Source organism: Nannospalax galili, unplaced genomic scaffold (genome assembly GCF_000622305.1).
Source record: "Nannospalax galili isolate Female #2095 unplaced genomic scaffold, S.galili_v1.0 scaffold403, whole genome shotgun sequence".
Lineage (NCBI taxonomy): Eukaryota > Metazoa > Chordata > Mammalia > Rodentia > Spalacidae > Nannospalax > Nannospalax galili.
In genome coordinates this window covers 430,589-454,040 of record NW_008350130.1, presented here as the reverse complement: position 1 = coordinate 454,040, position 23,452 = coordinate 430,589, and the positions used below count along the sequence as shown (strand labels likewise).

General features: G+C 39.9%; 1 protein-coding gene across 2 annotated transcripts in view; it reads left to right on the top strand.

Annotated features, from left to right (window-relative positions):
* The first annotated feature begins 146 nt into the window (after positions 1–146).
* Positions 147–23,452, top strand: part of CUNH16orf87 (chromosome unknown C16orf87 homolog) — a 38,993-nt gene continuing 15,687 nt past the window's right edge. For both annotated transcript variants that reach the window (XM_008847368.3, XM_029570534.1), the window contains exons 1-2: positions 147–316; positions 6,205–6,301. In XM_008847368.3, the coding sequence (XP_008845590.1) occupies positions 251–316; positions 6,205–6,301 (163 nt within the window). In that variant the 5' untranslated portion in view covers positions 147–250. The remainder of the gene's footprint in view (positions 317–6,204; positions 6,302–23,452) is intronic.

Here is a 23,452-nt window from a genome sequence, read left to right as displayed (position 1 = left end):
ACTCCGCGGAGCGTGGGCATCGGCTGCAAGGCGGTAAGCGGGCACGGCGTCCAGAAGGCAGGCCCCGCTCGGCACTGCACCCCGCCCCCAGGGCACGCAGGCCCTGCTCCTGGCACGCAGGCCCCGCGCACGCAGGCGCCGCGCACGCGCACGGTGCTGCCAGACCCCTCTAGGGCTGTCGGAGGGAGGACGTGCTCTGCGGAGCAGCGGAGCCACGGCGCCTCCGCCACAGCTGCCGAGGGAGAGGAGCATGTCTACAACTCGAACTAAGAAAGTGAAGATGGCCACCAAATCGTGCCCCGAGTGTGACCAACAGGTGGGTTGGGCGTGCGCGCGCGAGCCGGCTGGCTGGCGGTGGCGGTCGTTGCTCCTCGGCGGTTGGTGCGAGGCGGCGCCCGCGGCTGGGGCGGGACCGGGGAGACGCGGGCCGCAGCTGGGGTTCGCGGCCCCTGCAGGTCCGCTGGGCCTGAGAGGTTTGCACACCGGCCGGGCCTGCCCCTTGCGCCCCGCTACCGCACAGGGTGGCTTTGTTCCCGATTCCTGCTTGTGCGGCGGGTCCCTGGAACTGTCGCCTCCTGGGTGCAAGATTAAGCTAGACAAAAGAGACATGATGGAATTTTTTTGCAAATATATGGACTATCCGGAACCCCCAGAAATCAGGGTTTTGATGTTGGGGCGTTTCTAACCCTATCATTACATTCTTAGCGGACTATGATTGAATAAAGTCGGCGTTGAAACTCCCTGTCCAGGTTGCTCCTCGCTTCAGCCTTGGTATTTACTGATTAGAAATATGACGTGACTGCTTCCAGATCTTTAAAAAAAATTATGCGGGTTCGTGAATTTAAAAGGAGCCCCGCCTAGGTTGAATTCAAGAAGTAATGGTTGTAAGAAAAAGAAAAGTTCATTTTATTGTGTTCCCTACGTTTAAGTGTGCCTCATTTTTATACACTATAGTGAGTTAAAACTCCAATTAAAACTGTTCTTGAGGCCTTTCATGCCAGTATGTACTGAATGAGTCATTCCAAAATGAGTGCTTTTCCTCTTTCCTCTTCCCCTCTCCCCCTTTCAGGAGTAATTTGAAATGGCCGGAGACTTGCAATATGCTAATATTAATGTATTATTTAAGGAGCATTGTAGGTTTATCAAATCTTGTAACAAAAGTGTGTTACACATTTTATTCAGTATGATTTATAGGCAGTGGTAAAAATGCTGATCAGGGAAAGGTTGTGCAGGTATACGGTCAGTTGCTAGAACTCTATCAGTGTGCAGCATAAAAACAGTTATTTTCCAAAGTACAGAGTTGCGTTCACTCCTTTCACTAAACTCCAAAAAAAATTAGACTTTGTGATAAATATTTTGGCAGTTACTTCCATGTTTAAATAATTTCCAATTAGTCAAGACTTGTATAGTATGAATTAGGCATTGCAGCTCTTTTGACAAGTCATTGCAAATCCTTGTTTTGCTATAAAGTAATCTTTTGGGAAAAATACCTGTTTTTAATATCCTGTTAGGGGCCACCGAATTAGATGGCTCTGTAGTTGAAGATTTTTGGTGCAGAAAGAATGACTTCGGTTTGATCCCTGGAATCCATGTAAACGTGGAAAGAGAGAATGGACTCCACAAAGCTGTCCTCAGACCTCCACATGCGTGCCCACACACATACCATGCACACACATGTGCTAATAATAAAAATATATAAGAGCCAGGCATGGTGGTGCATGCTTTTAATCCCAGTAGAGGCAAGTGGATCTCTGTGATTGAATTTAGCTTGGTCTATATAGAGAGTTCCAGGCCAGCTGGGGCCACAGAGAGACCCAAACCAAAGCAAACCCTGGTTAAAGAAAGAGCAGATTACAAACTTGTGGTAGTTCCTGAAACTCAACCAAAGCAGAGTTTTATTTAGAAAGATTGCATTAATTTTGTTATACAAATACACATGTATTCTTTTGACTGTGTGCGTAATACATGCACCTGTCTGTGGGAGTTGGCACTTTCCTGCCACGATACAAGTCCCAGGGATCAAGCTCAGGCTGAGGGACAGTTATCTTTCCCCACCGAACCATTTGCTAGGCCCCACATGTATTCCTTTGTATAAAATCAACCGTGTCTTGGTTTGTTTTGGCTGCTATAATAAAATATCATAGTGTAGGTAAAAGAATCAACATAAATCTGTTTTGTCACAGTTCTGAAGGGGCAGATTCAAGGCCATGCCAGGGTGTGCTCTGGTGAGGGTTCTCTTGGCTTGCAGATGTCTTCTGTGTCTTTATGTGGCAGAGAGGGCATGCTCTAGTCTCATTTTAAGGTCACCAATCCCATTACGAACATCCCACCTCATTTAAGCAAAATGATCGCTGAAAAGCTTCACTTAGAATTATCATCCCAGTGGGAGATACGGGTTCACTGTGGGAATTTTGGACAATGGTCTTTTGCAAGCTAGCAATGAATGTTTTGTCTTTTATTCTGAATACTGAAGAGCATGCACATGATGACAAATGAATTTTTTATTTCTCCCCCCCAGTGGTAGGGATTGAATCTAGACAACCACTCTATCAGTGACCCAGAGCCCCAGCCTTTTGCTGATGTTTTTTCTTTTAATAATAGTAATTTAATTGAAGAAAGAAATAGGTTAATTTTAGCTTTCTAATTAAAATTAGAAGCTTTTAGTTCTAAACTAGAAAAATTTTAATTGAAAGCCATTTTCTAAACAGCATACAGAATATTGTCGTGATTCTATTATCTCATCGTTTGTAAATGTAAGTGTAGATTCTTTTTTAATATTTTATTTTTTTATTTTATGTGTACGAGTATATTGCCTGCATGTATATAAGTGTACCTGTGTTGTGTAATGCCCACAGAGGTCAGAAGAGGGTATTGGATCCCCTGGAACTGGAGTTTCAGACAGTTGTTAGCCACCATGTGGGTGCGGGAAACCAAACCTAGGTTTTCTGCAGGAGCCGCTCTTAACCACTGAGCCATCTCTCCAGACCCAAGTATAAATTTTTTAAAGTGTGATTTCTCCAGTTGACTAGATGAGCATAGCCTCTCTAACTTTAAAAAAACAGGTACAAAGAAACAGGTGATTTTAAACTGCTTTTAACATTTCCTATGTAGGCCTTTATACTCCCCCTCCCCCAATTCTGTAGCGTCTAAACTTTAGTGCATTTCATTTTCACAAGGAATCTCATATCCACTGACTATGGAAAATTACTAAGCTATCTTGCGTATATTATTCAAGATTGTTGGTGGTTTTGTGGTATCTTTCATGTGTATTACCTTCATTGAAAAAAAGAACAATGATTTTCCATTTATAGGATTTTATATGTGATATATACCAAATGTGTGTTCTGTAGGTAGTTTTGGTTCCTTTAGCTTTAAAGAATCTCAGGAGTCTCCCCTTACTCTTGGCAGATACAGGCTCTGTCATGGTGTCTAATGCCTCAGAAAATACTAAACCCTGTATGGACTAGTTTTGCCTATTCATAAATATCTATGATAACATTTATAAATTAGGGCTGAAAATCAGCAACTAATATCGAACAATAGATTGTAGTAGTTATATGAATATTGTCTCTCAGTCTCTCTCAATTTCTACCCTTTTTACCCTTCTTGTTGACTTGGGTTAGAACTAAAGCCTCAGAGAGTAAAATTGAAGAGATGAGATTTATATAAAGGTGTTTTCTGTGATATGGTTATTTTAGAGATTTAAAAAATCTGTGAAATAATAGTTGCAAATCATTTTTTGTAGTATTTTAAAAACTAGTCTGTTTGGGGGGGAGGGACAGAGGCAGGCACATGACTATTTTCCCTTACCATGATGAACTTCTGCTGTCAGTAAAATTGATCTGCTTGTAGGAAATTAATACAGTTCATTCTTGACTGTGATGGGAAATTTCAAGCCCAAATCCTTGCTTGCAAATTCTAGCAGTGTTTTCATTTTTATATCTGTAGGGTTTTTTTCCCCACCCACAAATATGTATTGACATTGAGCAAGTGCATAGCTGACCTTCCCCCCCCCCTTTTACTTTTAAAATAAAATATACAACCCAAATAGATTTTTCAGGGAATCAATTCATAAATAACCAGCAATAAAGAATACTTTGGATTTTTTTTTCCATTTAAAAATTTCAAAAGCATAGCATTAGAACCTTTGTTATTCTCATCTTAGTAGTGCCTGAAATTTAATGGATGTTTAGGGCATTTGTATATAAAAAAATCCAGCTTACACTATAATGAGACTCAAGTTGTCCAACCTGTTTATAATTCCTTTTACAGAATCTGTTTGTAGTGGTGGTAGCTGGTTTTTTTTTGTTTTGCATTTTTGTTTTGTTTTGTTTTTTTCTTTTTAATTTCTGGGACAGGAGTTGAGAGGAAATTACATTTTTTTTTTGTAAATATGTTTTATGATTATGAGTGTTTTACCTGCATGCATGTATGTGCCTGCTGCCCATGGAGGCCACGAAGGAGCGTTTGATCCCCTGGAACTGGAGGAGCTTCAATGTGGGTGCTGGGAACTGTACCTGGGTCCTTTGCTAGAGTAGCAAATGCCCTTAACCACTGAGCCTTCTCCTTCTCTCCAGCCCTCAGGATATTTCAATTTTACATTGGACTTTAGAATGAATTAGCTTAGACACAGAAAAGTATATTGAGTGGAACTCTTAAAGGATGAAGAACAACCTGTCAGTTGGTTAGTTTGCATCTGGTTCTCAAAACCAAAGTACATGTCTCATCTAACTGTAGCACTCTGTTAATTGTGGAAATAGGTTTATTTGACTTTCTTTTTGTGTGTGTGTGGTTATTAAGAATTGAGCCCTTGTACCTGCCAGGTGAGTGCTCTATCACTGAACTTTTTTCATTTTTTATTTTGTTGGAAACAGGGTCTTACCAAACCTAAACTGGCTTTGAACTGGTTCTGTAGCCCAGGCAGGCCTTGAACTTGTGATTCACTCTACCTTAGCCTTCAGAGTAGCTAGGATTACAAGCCTGTACCACCAGGTACAATTGTTCGCTCTCTTTTTTAAATTAATTGGCTAATGTATTGTATTGTATTGTATTGTATTGTATTGTATTGTATTGTTGTATGTTTGTGTGTGTGTGTGTGTGTGTGTGTGTGTGTGTGTAGCTGCACATGTGCCATAGAGCCTGTGTGGAGGTCAGTACAACTTTTGGAAGTTGGTTCTCTCCTGGCAGTCATCTGGGATCAAACTCAGGTCATCAGGTGTGCAAACACTTCTACCCACTGAGCCATCTTGAGGCCTCATGGTTGTCTCTTAAATATAAAAGGTCTTGTGTTGTACTGGGCATGGTGATACATGTTTATAATTCCAGCACTTGGAAGGTAGAGGCAGAAGAATTAAAAAATATATAGCATCAGCTACAGTAGCAAGGCCAGTCTGGGTACATGAGACCCTGTCACAAAAAATCAAAAACCAGGACTGGTGAGATGATTGAGCAGGTAAAGGTGCTTGCAAACAAGCCTGACGACTTGAGTTCATTCCCTGGAACCCACATAAAGGTGGAAGGAAAGAACCAACTCTACAGAATCCCCCACACGTGTGTGCATTCACACACACACACATGCACACACACGCACACACACGCACAGTAATACTAAAAAAAAAAATGGGTTCAATATTTTGATGCACAGAACAGAACTCTTCCTCTTTTCTAATGTTAATGACTCTGTTATTTTTGGTTCTGTCCACTTTATCAGCAGTCCGTTTGACTTGAGTCTTGTTTTTTCCTTCTTTGAAACATTTAGCATGTCTCCTTTTTTCTATCTCTGCTTTCACTGTGCAGTTGGGCCCTCAGAATCTTCTGTTTGGATCACTTACCCCACCCCTTCTCCAATTCTTACAAACTGCTGTCAAAGTAACACTTTAGGAAATTCTACCTTTTATCCTTCTTACCGCCCCAGCCTTGGCCCTGTTAAGGTTTTCTGGTCACTCACATTTACACATACTGATAATACATTTTATGATATTGGTATAGTCATGATAGTTTATGATATTGGTATAGTCAGGTATTCGTGGTATTTTAAGCACTAGGAGAATGTGACTATATGTGACTGTATGTGATAACCATCTCTAAGAGGGAGGAGGGAGGCTGAGTAAACTTGTGCTTCCTGTTTCACTTAGGACTCCAGAAATACCGAGAAATTTAACAATGAAGAGTAATATATTTTTTCTTTTTTTTCTCTCCCTGCAGATTCCTGTTGCGTGTAAATCATGTCCCTGTGGTTACATATTTATTAGCAGAAAACTTTTAAATGCAAAACACTCAGAGAAATCACCACCTTCTACAGGTAATTGTGAAAGTGTAACACATTCTTAACTTTTTGATATAGAAATTTAAAGTTGCTTAGTATGCTTGAGACCTTGGGTTTGATTGCTAACACTGCACAAACAAACACAACCAACAACAAAAACTGAGCTCTTGAAAATCAGCTTGTGACATTGGTTCATTTCATTTAAATGTTAACTCCCTTATAATGTTGATAGAGTTTATAATAGCTTTTTAATTTATTTAAAATTGTATTTTAAAAACAAAAATAGCTTAACACTTGGTATTAGGTGAAGTGAACTGCAGTGTATAGATTGAAGTACAGTTTACAGTCTGCAGTTTGAAGACCAGTCACTACAGTCTCCCCTGTGGCTCCTCTTCCCTCCTCCCATTCCGGACAATCACTGCTGTTTTTGTTGTTTTTGTCTCACTTCTTTCATCAAGCATAATTATTTAATACTCTGTTCAGTTTTTTATTCCTTAGTAGTACTCTGTGTAGATATGCCACCATCACTTTACCTTTTGGTGGATAATTGATTTTTTTTTTTTTTTGTCCCCTTTCACAGTGCTAGTAAAACTTGGAACAACTTTAAAGTTATTTAAAAGTAACATCTGAGCTGGGTGTGGTGTTGCATGCCTTTAATTCCTGCACTTGGGAGGCAGAGGCAAGCAGATCTCTCTGAGTTCAAGGCCAGCCTGGTCTACGTAGTGAGTTCCAGGCCAGCTGGGGCTACAGGGAGATCTTGTCTCAAAAATACAAACAAACAAACAAACAAAAGTAACATCTGGAAGAATGTAATTTTGTTTAGTATGGAGTTTTTATTATTTTTCACAGTTCCTTGCTTGATAATCAGAAAATAATTTTGCTTAAATTTGTTTCTTTTCTGTTAATGTTGACAAATTGGATTTATTCAATATATGTTTATTAAAAGATAATTTTTTGTTTGTTTGTTTTTACTGGTCTTTTTGAGACAAGGTCTTCCTGTAGCCCCAGCTGGCTGGAACTCACTATGTAGACCAGGCTGGCCTCAAACTCACAGAGATCTGCCTGCTTCTGGCTTCTGAGTGCTGGTATTAAAGGCATGCGCCACCACGCCCAGCTATAAGATAAAATTTTCCTACTTAGTGTTTGATGAAATCAGAACTTCATACAATGAGTTCAAAATAAAAGTAAGTTGATTACAATTATGTATTGATTGAGTCTGCTGTATTCTCAGCACCTTGGGCAGTGGATGTCCTATGAAATCAGGTTCGTCAACTATCACATTACATTCTCATGGGTGTGAGGTAGACAACGAACAAATAAACAGGGAGAACAGTCATCTTATGATAAATACTCTGTAGGACATGGAAATAAGGTACAGTCCTATCATGTGACTGGGAACCACTTTTGATTACAAGTCTTCTCTGAGGAAATAACATTTACACTGAACCTGAATAGGAAGAAAGGCATAGGGTAGCTATGGTAACAGGGAGAACATCCTTGGAAGATGAAAATAGTAAATGGTAGTTAGGGCTGGCATGAGGGCTCAGCAGGTAAAAGTGCTTGATGCTTAAGCCTAGAGGCCTGAATACGATCCTAGAACCCACATAAAGGTAGAAGGAGAAAACTGACTCTGACCTCCACATGTGCACTGTGGCATGAGTACCTACACACATATACACACAAATACATTAATACATTCTTCAAAGAATTACAAGGCTGGATAAAATTTTTAAAATATTGGTTTTACTTTCTGTGTATGAGTGTATTGCCTGCATGTGTGTAAGTGCACCTGTGTTGTACAGTGCCTTCAGAGGCCAGAAGAGGGAATTGGATTCTCCTGGAACTGGAGTTAGCTGTCACGTGGGTACTGGAATCAAACCTGGGTCTTCTGCAAGAGAAACCAGTGCTCTTAACCACTGAGCCATTTCTCCAGCCCTAGGGTAAAAATTTTGTGGTGGCACACACCTTTAATCCCAGCACTCGGGAGGCAGAGGCAGGTGGATCTCTGTGAGTTTAAGGCCAGGCTGGTCTACAAAGTGAGTTCCAGGCCAGCTGGGGCTACAGGGAGACCCTGTCTCAAAAAGACCAAAAAAGAAAAAAGAAAAAAAAAAGGTTTTGTATTTTAAACCAGTTGTGATAGTACATGCCAGTAATCCCAATTGGTAGAGGAAGGCGGATTGCAAGTTTGAAGCCAGCTAGGGCTACTCAAGACCTTATTTAAAACAACAAGAACAAAACAGCGCAAAAAAAAGCAGCAAAACAAATCAAAGGAGGTAGACTCCCTTCCTGAGAAGGACAGCTAAAGTTGTCCTCTGGCCTCCTGTGTATGCAAATATGTGTATCTGCACATATGATAAAAAAGGTATACCTTGATAATCCATAGTATATGGGGATTTTTAAAAGTACATTTAAAAATGTAATGCTACATAATACTTGTAAACATTAATGGAGTGTGGCACAATAATTTGGATTATGTATGTAATATATATGACCAGGGTTGTTAGCTGAGGCAGGGTGATACCACATTACAGCAATGCTTGAATAATCACAGCCTGATTCTTTGTATCCATTTCAACCAAGAGTGGGACCTGAACTGCTCTGAGCTGTTCCTCAGATGTCTTCGGGAAGGTGCTCTCTAACAAAGACCTGGCTTGCTTTTTTTATTGAAACAGTATATCTAGCATGAAATGGAGAAGGAAAAAAATGGAAGGATTTGTCTTTATCAGGAAATTTGCCTTTTCTTGGCTCCTGCTGACCTAGGATAGCTCACACAAGCACAGATAGATGTTACCAGTTTAATCCTACCTGTTGTTTGTAACACAGATGGGTTAATTCTCATCTGGATATGCAAAACACATCCGTCCGTACATAGGTCCATACATACATGCATTTTTTGGTCAAGGGCAAGGAGGGATTATGAAGGATTAAAGCTATGTGTTTAGGTTACAGGAGGAACGCAAGGTAAGCTTGTTTACATTATAAACAAGCTGAGATAATTTCCCAGAATAATTTTAAAAATGAACATTTCTGTTTCCTCAGACATTTATTATTTCCATTGTGGAAACTACCAGATACTTTTGGTTCTTTGGAAATACATTGTATATCACTACAGACTATATAGTTAAAACCATACTGTGCTATAGAACACTAGAATTAATTCCTCCTATCAAACTTCATTTTGGTACATATTACTTATCTTTCAGTCCTCCTTTTTAAAAAAAATTTAAAAGCATTTTATGTGTATGAGTGTATTGCCTGCATATATGTAAGCGTGCTTGTGTCATTCATTGCCTGTGGAGGTCAGAAGAGGGTGTTGGATTCCCCTGGAAATGTAGCTACAGACAGTTGTGAGCTGCCATGTGGTTGCTGCGAACTGAACCTGGGTCCTCTGCAAAAGCAGCCAGTGCTCTTAACCTCTGAGACATCTCCAGCCCTCAATCCCTCTTTCTTCTATCTTCCCATGACCACTATTCACTCTTTTCTATGAGATTTGTCACATGTCATTGGTTAATATCATTTAATGTGATGCCCTTTGTGATAGTTAATCCTCACTGTCAACTTTACTGGCTTTAATCACGTAGGAAACATGTCTTGGGCATATCTGTGGGTATTTTCAGATAGATTTATTGAGGAGGGGAGATCCACTCTGAACATGGGCAGCACCAGTCTATGGACTGTGGTCCTGAACTGAATAAAAAGGAGGAAGGAAGCTGAGCACTAGTGGAACTCTGTTTCCTGTGACACATTGTGCTCAGCCAGCTTGCATTCCTGTTGCCAGGCCTTCCCCAGTAAGGTGGGCTGTCTCCCTTCTTAAACTGATCCCTTCCCTTAAGTTGCTTTTCACAGGTATTTTGTTTTTGTCACAGCAAGAACAGTAAATTATACAACCTCTGATCCTGTCACAATGCTACAAGTGATACGATCTCTCTTTTTTAAAAATTAAAAAAAAATTTATTTTATATGTATGCATGTATTGCCTGCATGTATGTAAGTGCACCCATGTCATGCAATGCCTGCCGTAGGCCAGAAGAGGGCATCGGATCCCCTGGAACTGGCGTTATGAATGGTTGTTAGCTGCCATATGGGTGCTGGGAACTGAACCCTGGTCCTCTGGAAGAGCAGTCAGTGCTTTTAACCACTGAGCCATCTCTCCAGACCCAGGATCTTATTTTTTATGGTTGAATGATATTCGTGTTTGTGTGTGTGTGTGTGTGTGTGTATGTGTACATTTTCTTCACCAGTTTATCTGTTGATGAATAGGTTGATTCTAAGATACAGATATTCATTATTGTGAAAAGTCTTGAGTAGTATTGTAGTAAACATGGGCATGCAGGCAACTCATTTGTTTTGTATATGTACCCAGCAATGAGTTTGCTGAATCATATATGGTAGTTATAGCTTGCTTTAAAAAAATCCTCTACTGTTTTCCCAAATGGCTGTACTAGTTTACATTTCCAACAACAGTGTGTAATAGTTCTTCTTTCTCTGCATCCTCACCAGCATGGTTTGTCTTTGGTTTTGATTTATGTTTCTTGAGGATTGGTGAAATTGAGCATTTGTGTATTATTTTATTTTGAGGCAGGGATTCAGGTAGCTCAGGCTGACCTTGAATTTATTATGTAGCTGAAGCTGGTCTTGACTCCTGACCCTCCTGCCTCTACCTCCTAAGTACTGAGATTCAGGTATATGCTAATATGCCTGTCTTATTTGCATGTTGTCTTTTTGAGACACGTCTACTCAGATAATTTGCTTTTTAAAAAAAATTGATTATTTTCTCGGTAATGACTTGAGTTCCTTGTGTATTTTGGGTATTATTCCCTTTTGGATAGTTTGTAGGTTTTTATTATTTACTACAAGTTGTCTCTTTCTCTTCCTTGATTATATTTATTCATAGATGCTTTAATTTTTTCTAGCTATTATGAATGAGATTGCTTTCTTGATTGATTTTTTTTTTTTTTTTAGGGAATTTGTTACTGGCGTATATATTTAAAATGCTACTTTTGTGTGTTGATTTTGCATCTTACAACTTTTTTGAATTTATCAGTTCTGTGTGTTTTGAGTGATCTTTACTCCATATATATATCTTTACTCCATATATATATCTTTACTCCATATATATATATATCTTTACTCCAGTATATCTTTACACAGATAATTTGGCTTCCTTTTTTCTATTTTGGATTCTCTTTATTTCTTTCTCTTGCCTAATTGCTCTTCTTTAGACTTCTAATATTGTACAGAATGAGTGTTTGCAAATATCCTGGTCTTCTCCCAAATCTTAAAGGAATCACTTTAATTTTTTTCCTATTCTCTATGATGTTGGCTTTTTAGGGTTCCTTATAGTTTGCAAGGAGCTTTTTCTCTTGAAGGGATGTTGAATGAGAATGGTATAATTTGCACGATATCATGGTTTATCAAGTACTTAATAGTTACTGAGAATATTTCAGTTACAAGGAAATAGAGAATTAAAAAAGAAATGAAAGTAGTTAATACATATCTGCAAGACAGCTTCACTAATAGATTGGTACAGTTGAAATGAAATGTTATTCTTCCTGGGCATAGTGGTGCATGCCTTTAATCCCAGCTCTTAGGAGGCAGAGGCAGAAGCAGAGGTAGGTCAGTTCCAGGCCAATTAGGGAGACATACTCAGACCCTGTCTTTAAAAAAAAAAAAAAAATCATTCTTTTTGTCTTCAGTCTGACAAAGATATAAGTAATCTTAAACACTTAGGAACATGGCAAAATAGGTACTGTCAACATAAAAACATAGCTCTCACCTCAAAAGTGAAGAGAGTTTATTCTGGAGCCAAAGATGAGTGACCATGGCCCAGGAACACAGATTTGTTATCCCAAAGTCCGTGTTCCAAAGTGGTAACAAATTGATGAGGTGTAGTAAGAGAACAAAGAAAGTCATGAGTCAAGGCACTTTTGAAATACATTGGTGGAAACATTAGATAGATGGATTAAAGAAAAGAGGAAAAAGATGTAATAGGTCTCAGATGCTGTCTGACAACATTCTTAGCCTTTTGGTTAGTGGAAGCTAGTGGTCTGTTAATTCATTCTAGAAGTTTTTACCTATTAGTCACAAACATGAAATATAGCCCAAGGTAAATTGTAATTAGGCTCTGGATCTGCAACATTCCATCCCATTTCCAGTCATTGAAGTTCTGTTCAGTTAATCAGCTTTGCAGAAGATTCAGTGGAAGGGACAGATCTTTTTTTAGCAACTTTTTCTTTTTTCTCCTTTTTTTGGTCTTTTTGAGACAGAGTCTCCCTGTAGCCCCAGCAGCCCTGGCACTCACTATATAAACCATGCTGGCCTTGAACTCAGAGAGATCAGCCTGCCTCTGCCTCCCATGTGCTGGGACTAAAAGGTGTGTGCTACCACACCTGGCTTTTTTTTTTTTTTTTACCTTATGTGTATGAGTGTATCGCCTGCATGTGTATAAGTGCACTCATGTCGCACAATGCCCTTGGAGGTCAGAAGTGGGAGTCAGATCCCCTGGAACTGGAGTTACAAATGGTTGTTAGCCACCATGTGGGTGCTGGGAACTGAACCTGGGTCCTCTGCAAGAACAGTCAATGCTCAAGTGGTGAGGCATCTAACTTAGCAACTTTCAATCACAGTACTAATATAACAAAACTAGGCAAAGCCTTTTTCTAGAGCAATCTTAAAGTAGTTGTTAAAAGTTTTAAGTGTACCTAGCCTAATATCAAGTTCTTTATGCATAGGTTTGTAACTTGGAGAGTTTTAACTGTTACAAGCACAAGGCAGTATTAGAATTTTCAAGGCAACATTTTATAATAGCAAATATTAACAAACCAGATGCTATCAGTAGGAGATTGGTTAAAATAGGATTTAGCTTTTAAAGAACTGTATGTATTAATTAGAAGAATGATAGTAATTTTTATGTATGATATGGCAATTTCTAAAGCGCTTTTAAGAATGTTGACATAGGCTGGAGAGATGGCTCAGTAGTTAAGTAAGCTTGCTGCTCTTGCAGAGGATCTGCATTTAGTTCCCAGCACCCATGTCAAGTGGCTCACAACCAGCTGTGTCTCCCAGGGGATCCAGCCCCTTTGGCCTCTGTGGGCACTAGCACATATTCCCCCCACCCCATATACATAAGTAAAAATAAAATAAATCTGGGGCTGGAGAGATGGCTCAGTAGACAGGGGGGAAAAAGGCATACTGTTCTTGCAGAGAACCTGAGATAAGTTCCCAGCACCCGTGTCAGACAGCTCATCAATCACCTGTAACTCCAGCTCCAGATCTAACCCCTATGGCCTCCATTGACATCAACACATATAATTAAAAATAAAGTACATCTTAAAAAATAATGTCTACACACACACACACACACACACACACACACACACACACACACACAACCCCAGCTCTTACCTCAAAGGGAATAAGAGTTAGTATATGAGTGACCATGGCCTAGGAACACAGATTCAAGTTACCTCAAATACCATGTTCTAATGTTGTAAAAGATTCATGAAGTTTATATAATAACAGAACAAAGAAAAAAATATAAATCAAGGCACTTAAAAGTACATTGTTGGAAAATTGAAGTAGGCAATTGTAGGAAGTCTTTGCTTTAGATCTCAGATTTATCTTAGCTTCTACCAACCTCATGCTTAGCTTCGAGTTTGGTAGAAGTTAAGTGTCTTTACATCTCCCAAAGGATTTTACCGTGAGGATGTTAGTTCAAACACAGATGTGGGTGATAAATGGCTATTGATGAGGGGCCTAAGGTGGTTTGACTTAGACATATGCAGCATTGTAGTTGTCCATAGTTAAAAAAATTCTGATTCATCAGTGTTGTATAGTATTTGAAATATGTGTAGCTTTTTAATGGGAACTTAAACTTATAAGAAAGAAATACAAAACAATACTTAACAGTATGAAGTCAATGGTTTTTTTTTCAGTTTCTTAACTTGTGCTGGGGAAACCCTGGACCTGACACAAGATAGGCAAATACTGTCTGCCTGAACAGCCCACAGCCATGCTGCATGGTTTCATCATGTATCAGTAAATCTTTAAGGGACTGTGTATGTCACTGAACAAAAGGGAAGAATTGAAGACTTTAGTTTGCATAATTAAACATTTACTAGAAAAAACACCATTAACACTCAAGTTGCAATTCATTTAAAAATGTAATCAGAACTATAATTTGACATCCAGGAGGAACAGAATCTTTGAGCAGATCATCTCAATAAGAATTGTTTAACATTCAGGTGTTTGAAATGCACTTTTTTTTTTTTTCTCCTGTGCTGAGTATCAAACCCAGAGTCTTGTGTGTGCCAGGTAGCTCCTGTACACAGTAGTCATCTTTATACCTTCACAACATTTTACACAGAAATAGGGAGGTGGTAGAATAAAACTACGTAGAACTTAGCCTGAAAATATGTATAAGTTTCTATTATAGAAACTAAGGAATTTTTAAATATTTAAAATTAATTTTGGTGAGAAGAGAGATGAGTGATATAAATACATGTATATTAAGAAATGGTCAGGGGCCAGTTGTGATGGCACAAGCTTTTAATCCCAGCACTTGGGAAGTAGAGGCAGGCAGATCTCTGTGTGTTTGAGGCCAGCCTGGTCTACATAGTGAGTTCCGGGCCAGCCAGGGCTACTTAATGAGACCCTGTTTTGAAAAAAGATCAAGGGCCAGTGAGGTGAGTCAGTGGGTAGAGGCATTTGTTACCAAGCCTGCCAACCTGAGTTTAATCCACAGATAGCAGGTGGTGCGCCTGTTACAAGTTTACAGGTTGTCCTCTGACCTCCACATCTGCACCCTGGACCATTGGTGCATGTGCATATTCGCACAGTAAACAAAATATAATAATCAAAAAGAAATAGTTTTTTGTAAGAATCTAGAACCTTAGGCAAATATTCTTTGACACATTTCCAAAAGAGATATGTAAAAGAGATATGTTACAGTTTCTTGTATGAAATGGAAGATACGTTTTTTAAAAAATATTTTATTTATTATTTTTATTTCATGTGTATGTGTGCATTGTCTGCATGTAGATATTTGCACCTGTGTCGTGCAGTGCCTGTGGAGGACAGAAGAGGCTGTCAAATCCCCTGGAACTGGAGTTAGGGGCAATTGTCAGCTGCCATGTGGGTGCTGAGATTCGAACCTGGGTCTTCTGCAAGAACAGCCAGTATTCTTAACTGCTCAGCCCCCCCTCTTTTAAAAATATTTTATTTATTATTTGGAAGATATGTTTTTTAAAATAATGTTTTTGTTAACTCAAGATTTCATTTCTAAATTGAACGGTTGAGAGGTTTTTTTTTTTTTTTTTCCTGTCTCCTTTAGAAGGAGGCATCACATTCCCCCAGGACTGCAATTACAGACGACTGTTAGCCACCATGTGGGTGCTGAGAATTGAACCCTGGTCCTCTGTAAGAGCAGTTAGTGCTCTTAACCACTGAGCCATCTGTCCAGCCCCACTGTTACTGTTTTTAAAGTTTTATTATTTTATGTGTGTTTATGTGTGATGTATTGTGTATGTGTGCTGGTACACATGTGCTACATCAAGTGTGGAAGTCAGAGGACAACTTTGAGGAATTGGTGCTTGCCTTCCCCTGTAGGTCTAGGGTTTGAACTCGGGTTGTCAGGCTTGCACAGCAAGTGTCTTTACCCCTACCCGTCTCAGCGTCCCGTTAAAGCTTTGTGATTGAACTTGAAGCTGTCAGTTGGATGATAAACTCCATTTTATTGGTGTTTGTTTCTTTGTTTTACTTTTTTGTTGTTGTTACTGTTGTTTTGAGACAGGGTCTCTCTGTAGCCCCAAGTAGCCTGGAACTTGCTTTGTAGACCATGTTGGCCTTGATCTCACAGAGAGAGAGAGCTACCTGGCTCTGCCTCCTGAGTGCTGGGATTAAAGATGCGACCACATCTGCCTGGCTTGTTTGACTTTTTTGAGACAAGATATTGCCATGTAGCCCAGGCTGGGCAGGAATAGCACAGGGTGGTCTCAGTCTGGTATTATAGTCATACACTATCACACCTAGTACTGAAGAAATTTCTTTTACAGAGTGATTAAAGGAAACATTGTAATCTTAAAATTATCGGTCTGTACTGTAGACCAAACCTTGGGTTATAGAGTAGCTTCTTTGGAAAAATAATTTTTTGGCATTTATTTGTTAGGGTTGGGGTAGAGATGCATGCCTTGGCGTGTATGTGAGGGTCAGAGGAGAACTTGTGGAAGTCGGTTCTCTCTTTTCACCATGTTTGTTCAAGGAATTGAATTCAAATCATCAGGCTTGGCAGCAAGTGCTGTTACCTGCTGAGCCATCTCACCTATGCTGGAGTAGTTTCAAATCAGTGATTTGGTCAGTTACCAGTACTAAGGGAAGAGTTAATTAGCTAAGTTTGTTCTATGTCTTTGTGTTTTCCAGATACAGAGTCTCACATCTGAGGTGCCATTTTTCATTTAATAATGGGGTGTATCTTTTTCCTTTCTAAAATCTTACTTAAAAATTTGTAGAAGAAACAGTAAACAAATTCTAAACCAGATACTAGTTCACGGAATATTTAAAGGTGAGAAAAAATATGCTAGACAATAAAAGATGGAAATTGTCATTATTTTAACTGTATTTCTCAGTGAGTAAATGCTCTAGGTCAGGTAGGTCAAATAACCTCCTTATTTTTTATTGGAAGAAGGATAAAAAGGAAAATGATTAAATCTAAACTTTTCAGTTTTTTTTTTTTTGTCTTTTTGAGACAGGGTCTCCCTGTAGCTCCAGCTGTCCTGAAACTCACTATTATTTTTAAGGTAACGTGAATAGGCAAAGGTCAGCAAGTAAAGAAGCCTAATAAAAATGATAAATTTACTTTAGCTTAAAAAGAAAGGGATGATTCCCAGCCCTCAAATTCCTGAGGCAGGATTGAGAGTTATGGGCTACATAGAGAGATCTTATCTCACCCATGGCCTCCAAGAAAAGTGATACAGAGGAATTGGGGCTCCCTTTTGTGGGTTCTTAGTCTCATTAATAAAATAATTTAAAAACAGACTCAGGAAGCTCAACTTTTTATTGAAGTTTGAGAGCAGGCAAGCTGTAAATTTTAGCAACTATTGAGAGGAAAGAAATGGGACAGAGGAAGAGTTAGCCAGACCTTTTTTGGTTAGGGTCCAAGAGAGCAGGCAGCTTCAGCAATGGGGGTCAGCAAGCAGCTCCATGGGGTGGAAGGGAGCTTATGCAGTGAAAGAGTAAGAATGTCCAGAATATCAGGGCGGCATGCTTAGGACCATGGCTGATACCCAAAAAACACAGAAGAGTAGAAAAAAGGTTACCTTTCTTAAGTTAGAACTCAGAAAAGCAGGCAGGCTTAGATAGTGAAAATATGTGAGGGAGGGGCTTCTGAGAAATATTAAGAACATGATCTCATTAAATGCATAATTAGTCTTCCCATCACCCTAGCATGTCTTCAGGTGAATCAGCTTTCCTGGTGGGTGGTCTCTTGGCCAGGTGATCAACAGGCCTAATTGGATTATTATTACTATTATTATTATTATTTATTATTTGAGACAGGTTCTTACTATGTAGCCCTGGATGGTCTGAAACTCCATATGTAGAACATGTGGGCCTTGAATTCCTGCCTTCACCTTAAGCGCCTGGGATTACAGGCGGTGCTAGGAATTAAACTCAGATCCTTGTGCATTCTAGATAAGCTTTCTACAACCGAGCTACATTACTAGTCCCTCGGGAATTTTAAACCATTATTTTGTTTTTCCTTGTCCTCTTGTTATTCTTGAGTACTTATTGGATGATATGTTAGGATTACGGCTCACTCAAAATTAACAATGGTGGTGAATTATAGTTTACTTTCTATATTTAGTGAAGGAGGATGAAGGTACCTCTGCTATTTTCTGACATCCTGGGAAGATGTTGCACCTCTATGTATCCCATAAACATTACAAGCAAGAAAATGGAAGGGCAGAAGAATACAGAGACATTCCAGCCTTGCTTGAAGAAAAATCTTTCTGGAAACCTTACCAATTCTACTTAACATGCCATTGGTCAGAGCTAGTTTTCCTGGCCACTTCAACTTGCAGAGTCTTCAGAATGAATAGTAGATTGTTAGAAATTCTGTCATAGATACATTACAGATTTATTGGATGCTTCATTTTCTTTCACTATTAGTTACTTTTCTTGTTGTTGTGACCATATATCTGAAAAGAAGCAGCTTAAGGGATGAAGGTTTTTTTGGGGGTGGGGTTATAGTTTTAAAGGATACAGTCCATCAGGACAAGGGAAAGCATGACAGTAAAGTATGAGGTCGAGAAACAGTGGATGGAAAGTGGGGCCAGGCTATAAAACCTTAAAACAGGCCCCCTGTAATCCACTTCTTCCAGCAAGCCCCACCACCTAGATGTTCCACAGCCTTCCAAAATAGCATTACCACTTGGGTACCAAACACATAAGCCTATGGGAAGCATTTCATACTGAGAACATTCTGCCCCTAGAACCCATATGCTCATGGCCATGTCATAATGCAAAATGCATTCATTCCAACTTCAGAAATCAGTCCATATTGTCTGTAAGACTGAAGGCAATCTTTTAACTGTAAACTTTCATAAAGTTGCATACTTCCATTATATAACAATACAGAGTACACATTCTCATTCCAGAATGGGGACATGGGGACTTAGCAAGGATTAAGATCAAAGCAAGGTAAACCCAGCAGGGAAAGCACCAAATCATGAAGTTCCACTTCTGGTACCTGGGGCTTGTGATGGAATCATCAGCTGGAGCTGCGTTGCACCGATCTGCACCACAGTAGCCTCTGACTTGGGCCTACTCCAGTTCATACCTGTACCTTTCCTCAGAGGAGTTCCAGGGTCCTGGGGTCTGTATTGCAACTGAGACTGCCTTCCCAGGTTCAGTCAGTGGCTTCTCATTGGCTCCTTGCAGGGAATGCGACCCTGTCACACAGTGCCTGGCTGTAGTGGCTTTCTAGAATCTTGGCACAAGCCTTCATGGCACCCATACTCTTGCATTTTTTCATTCCTGTGAAACCAGTACCTTGTGGACAACACTGCCAAGTCCTAACTGCCAGCTTGAGTTATAGCCTGACTTCCCTTAGACCACAACTGAATTGACCTCTGTACTTTTGAAGCTGAGTCTGAGAAAGCACTTCCCTAGGCAGTGTTTGGGAAAGGGAACCTCTTCAGCAGCAGTCTCAGTTCAAGCTTGCTCCTTTGTAGGGAATTAGGGTTTTCATAAGATGGGACCTTCAGTGGGTGGGGTCTTGCTCTCAGAGCACTTTTCTTTCTTTTTTTAAGTTACCAAACAATATTTTGTGCACTACTTGAGGTCAATTTTTAAATTGAGTTGACTTTTCCTGAAAGCGTAGCACAGTAAACATCTGGGCTTACTTGTCTTCTGCAGCTCAACTGGTTTGGGCTCATGGAATGCAAACTAATTTTAAAATAAGCAAGGGACTTGGAAGGGAAGCTTTCACTGGCAAAAGAGAAAAGAAGGGTGCAGAGAGAAAGAACATAATGTGTTAATAGCCAGCTGGTATTCCTGTGACATCTGGTACTCTCTATTCTGCACAAAAACTGAAATCCTTGAAATACTACCAGGAGGCCTCTGGGAGTGAGCAGCTAGTGGTTCACTCTAAGAAGAAGTACAATTTGAAGTAGACAAGCGACATGCTGGCTCTTCCCCTAGACAGCAGCACACTGGCAGAGCAGACCTCTAAAGGCCACAAGCCAGGCAGCCAGCATGTCTAAGGGGGGAAGAGGAAGAATGGAAAAGTGATGAAAAACAAGACAGGAGAGTGACAATAAAAGAGAAGCCAGAGTAAGACCTAGAAATGTTGATGATTTGGAAAGAAGCTTCTCAAGAGTAAAGAGGAAAGACTTAGGGGAACCCCAAGGAGAACCAAAGAAAAGTTTTAACTGCCTAGAGAGAACAACTAGTGTCAGCTGCCTGACCCCAGACACCCTGGGGTTTCGGAGGTGCATGATGTCAGTTGTCAGGGCCTTCTTGTAACTGCCCTTGGCACGTAAAGAGCAGAGACCTCTGCCCATCAGTGCCTCCAGCCAGCCAGCCCTAACCTGCTTCATCTTAGTGGCTACATGCCCTCATAGCATTGCTCACTTACAGACCATCATGGTGTCACACTGGTGACATAAAAGTTGGGGCTGAGGAATGGTTATTTCTTTAAGAACTTTAATTTTCATTGGATTAAACCAATGTTTTCTTGCTTTATTTAAATTGTGTGTTAAACCAAATTAACATTTTTATTCCTAGGAGGGACAGGATGTCACTAGGCACATTTTACAGCACCTCCTCAGTGCAACTTCTGCCTATAGAGGACTAGGATGACCATGTTTTGAATCACGTGATTCTCCTAAACCCAGTTAAAAGTGATTGATTCAAAACAGGAACCTCTTCCAACAGTAGCCAGTCTATCAGCCAGTCAATGATTATTGACCTGTAGTTCAGCTTTGAAAGTTGAGTTGTACAGATAGAATGTTCAGTAATCAAAATCAGACATAGAGGTAGAACTGAAAAACTTTGATTATGTAAAACTCTTACTCCAATTACCATATACCTGAGAGGGCTAGGTATTCTTTCTCAGGGGTTTCAGAAGACTTTTCTTGCCCATGAACTATACTTGTTAAATGTTATGCTCAGTGGGTTTTCTGCTCAATGCAGTTTCCTTTCTACCTACAGTGGTTGAAAACATTCCTACTGGTATTTCCAAATCCTTGTAGGCTGCAGCTTGTCACAACCACAGGAAACATGGCATATATCTTTCTTCGCACCTTCCATAGGATAGAGTGTGAATATCAGGTCTCAGTGCTGACTCAGATTCTCATACTATCGCAAATGAACATACCTTGGTACTTGGGAATTCTAGTTTGCTTTCTGCTGTTGTGATAAACACCATGACCTTTCCGTGAGGAGGAAAGGGTTTATTTCAGCTTACACTTACAGGTCACAGTCTGTCTTTGAGAGAAGTCAAGTGGGAACTCAAGGCAAGAACCTGGAGATAGGAACCATGGAGCAATTCTGGTTACTGGCTTGCTCAGATTGCTTTCTTATGCAGCCCAGCCTGCTTATGGTATCACTCTCATTTGGCTGGGTCCTCCCACAGCAATCATCAGTCAAAGGAATTCCCCACAGATATGTCCACAGGCCAGTCTGATGGATAACATTTCTCAATTCAGATTCCTTCTTCCCAGGTAACTCTAGTTTGTGTGAAGTTGACAATACAAACCAACCAGTATACTGGGCAGTATTGTATACTAGTATGCAAATTTCTCTTCATTTCTTTACAACAATACCCTGTTCTTACTAAAAACATGGACATAATCTAAAAGCCATTGAGAATGAAGCTGTTATAAACCATTAGTTAATTTCATGACCTTTCTCTTGCCTCTCCCAAACCATGTATTCCAAGTCCAGCAGAGTGCTACCTTGTCGGTGAAATCCCTAGGAGAATAATGGTTGGAAGAAGCAGCATAGAAGGGCAAGATGCTGAGAGGTAGTTTGAGTGACTAGGAGATGTCCCCATAGCCAGCAGTAGAAAGGGATTGTAAGGAGACAGGCAGTCAGCATCAGGAGGGACCTCTGTGAGCAGCTGGGACTGAGTGTGCTCTGGAGCAGCTACAATGGCAGGGCCCATGTTGGAAGCTCTAAATAGAGAAGAAAGGGGGACTGGAGAGAGGGTTCACATTCAAATTATAATAATCACATTCTTTTTATTTCAGGAAACTGGGATTTCTTGTTTGTCATTAAAGATGTTCCTTATGTACCTATCTTTAGCACTTTAATTTTATTAGTCTATATGTGCTCTATTTTCTTTTTTTTTTAAGTTATGTTTATGTGTAGAGTGTATTGCCTGCATGTATGTAAATGCACCCACATTATGCAGTGCCCATGGAGGTCAGAGGAGGTAGTTGGATCCCCTGGAATTGGAGTTATGAACAGTTGTTAGCTGCCATGTAGATGCTGGGACTCAAATCTGGACCCTCTGCAAGACCAGCCAGTGCTCTAAACTGCTGTGCTATCTCTTCAGCCTCTTTATTTTCTTTTTCAGAGAGTCATCTTTCACATTTTTATTATAGTAAAATATACATAAAATTGACTTTCAACCATTTTAGTATATAGTTAACTGGGAATAACTACATTCTTTGTGTGTGTGTGTGTGTGTGTGTGTGTGTCTGTCTGTCTGTCTGTCTGTCTGTCTGTCTGTCTGTGTCTGTGTGTGTGTGGTGAATACATTTTTTTTTTTGAGGGGGGCGACAGAATCTTCTGTGGCCCTAACTGACCCAGAACTCACTATGTAGAGGAGGCTGGCCTCAGTGTCACAGAAATCCACCTGCTTCTGCCTCAGAGTGCTGAAATTAAAGGTGTATGTCCCCACGCCTGGTGCATATTGTATATTTTACAATACCAGAACTTTTCTTCTCAAAGTAAATCCCATGAGAAAGTAATTAGCCATTCTGCAGTCTTGATTACTGGGGCACCTCTTATTTTTACTTTCTGTGTCAGCAAATTTGATTGCTTTAGGAAACTTATGTAAAGTAGAAAATAATAGTTGTCCTTTGATGTCTGGCTTAGCATGCTGTCTTGAAGGCTCATGCATATTGAAGCATGTACCATAAGTTTTTTTTTTTTTAACGGTTGAATAATACTTTATCACATAACACACACAGACACAGACACACAGGCACACACGCACACACACACACACACACACACACACACACACACACACCCTTGTTTTGTTTTCCTCTCTGTCACAGACAGATACTTTTAGGTTACTTTCACCTTTGGCTATTGTAACTAATGTTGTGAAAGTGAATGTATGTGGATTATTTATTCAAGATCCTGCTTTCATTTCTTTTGGGTATAACTAAAAGTGGAATTGCAGAATCATTCAGAATTCTGTTTGTAACTTTTTAGGAATCATCATACCATTTATACAGGAACTGAATCATTTTATGTTTCTACTCGTTATGCCTGAAAGTTCTCCATTCTTCCATATTATCACTAGCACTTTCTGTTTCCTGATTTTGTTTTGTTTTATGTAAGATGATAATGATGAGCCAGGTGTGGTGGCACATGCCTTTAATCCTAGCACTCAGGAGGCAGAGGCAGGCAGATCTCTGTGAGTTCAAGGCCAGCCTGGTCTACATAGTGAGTTCC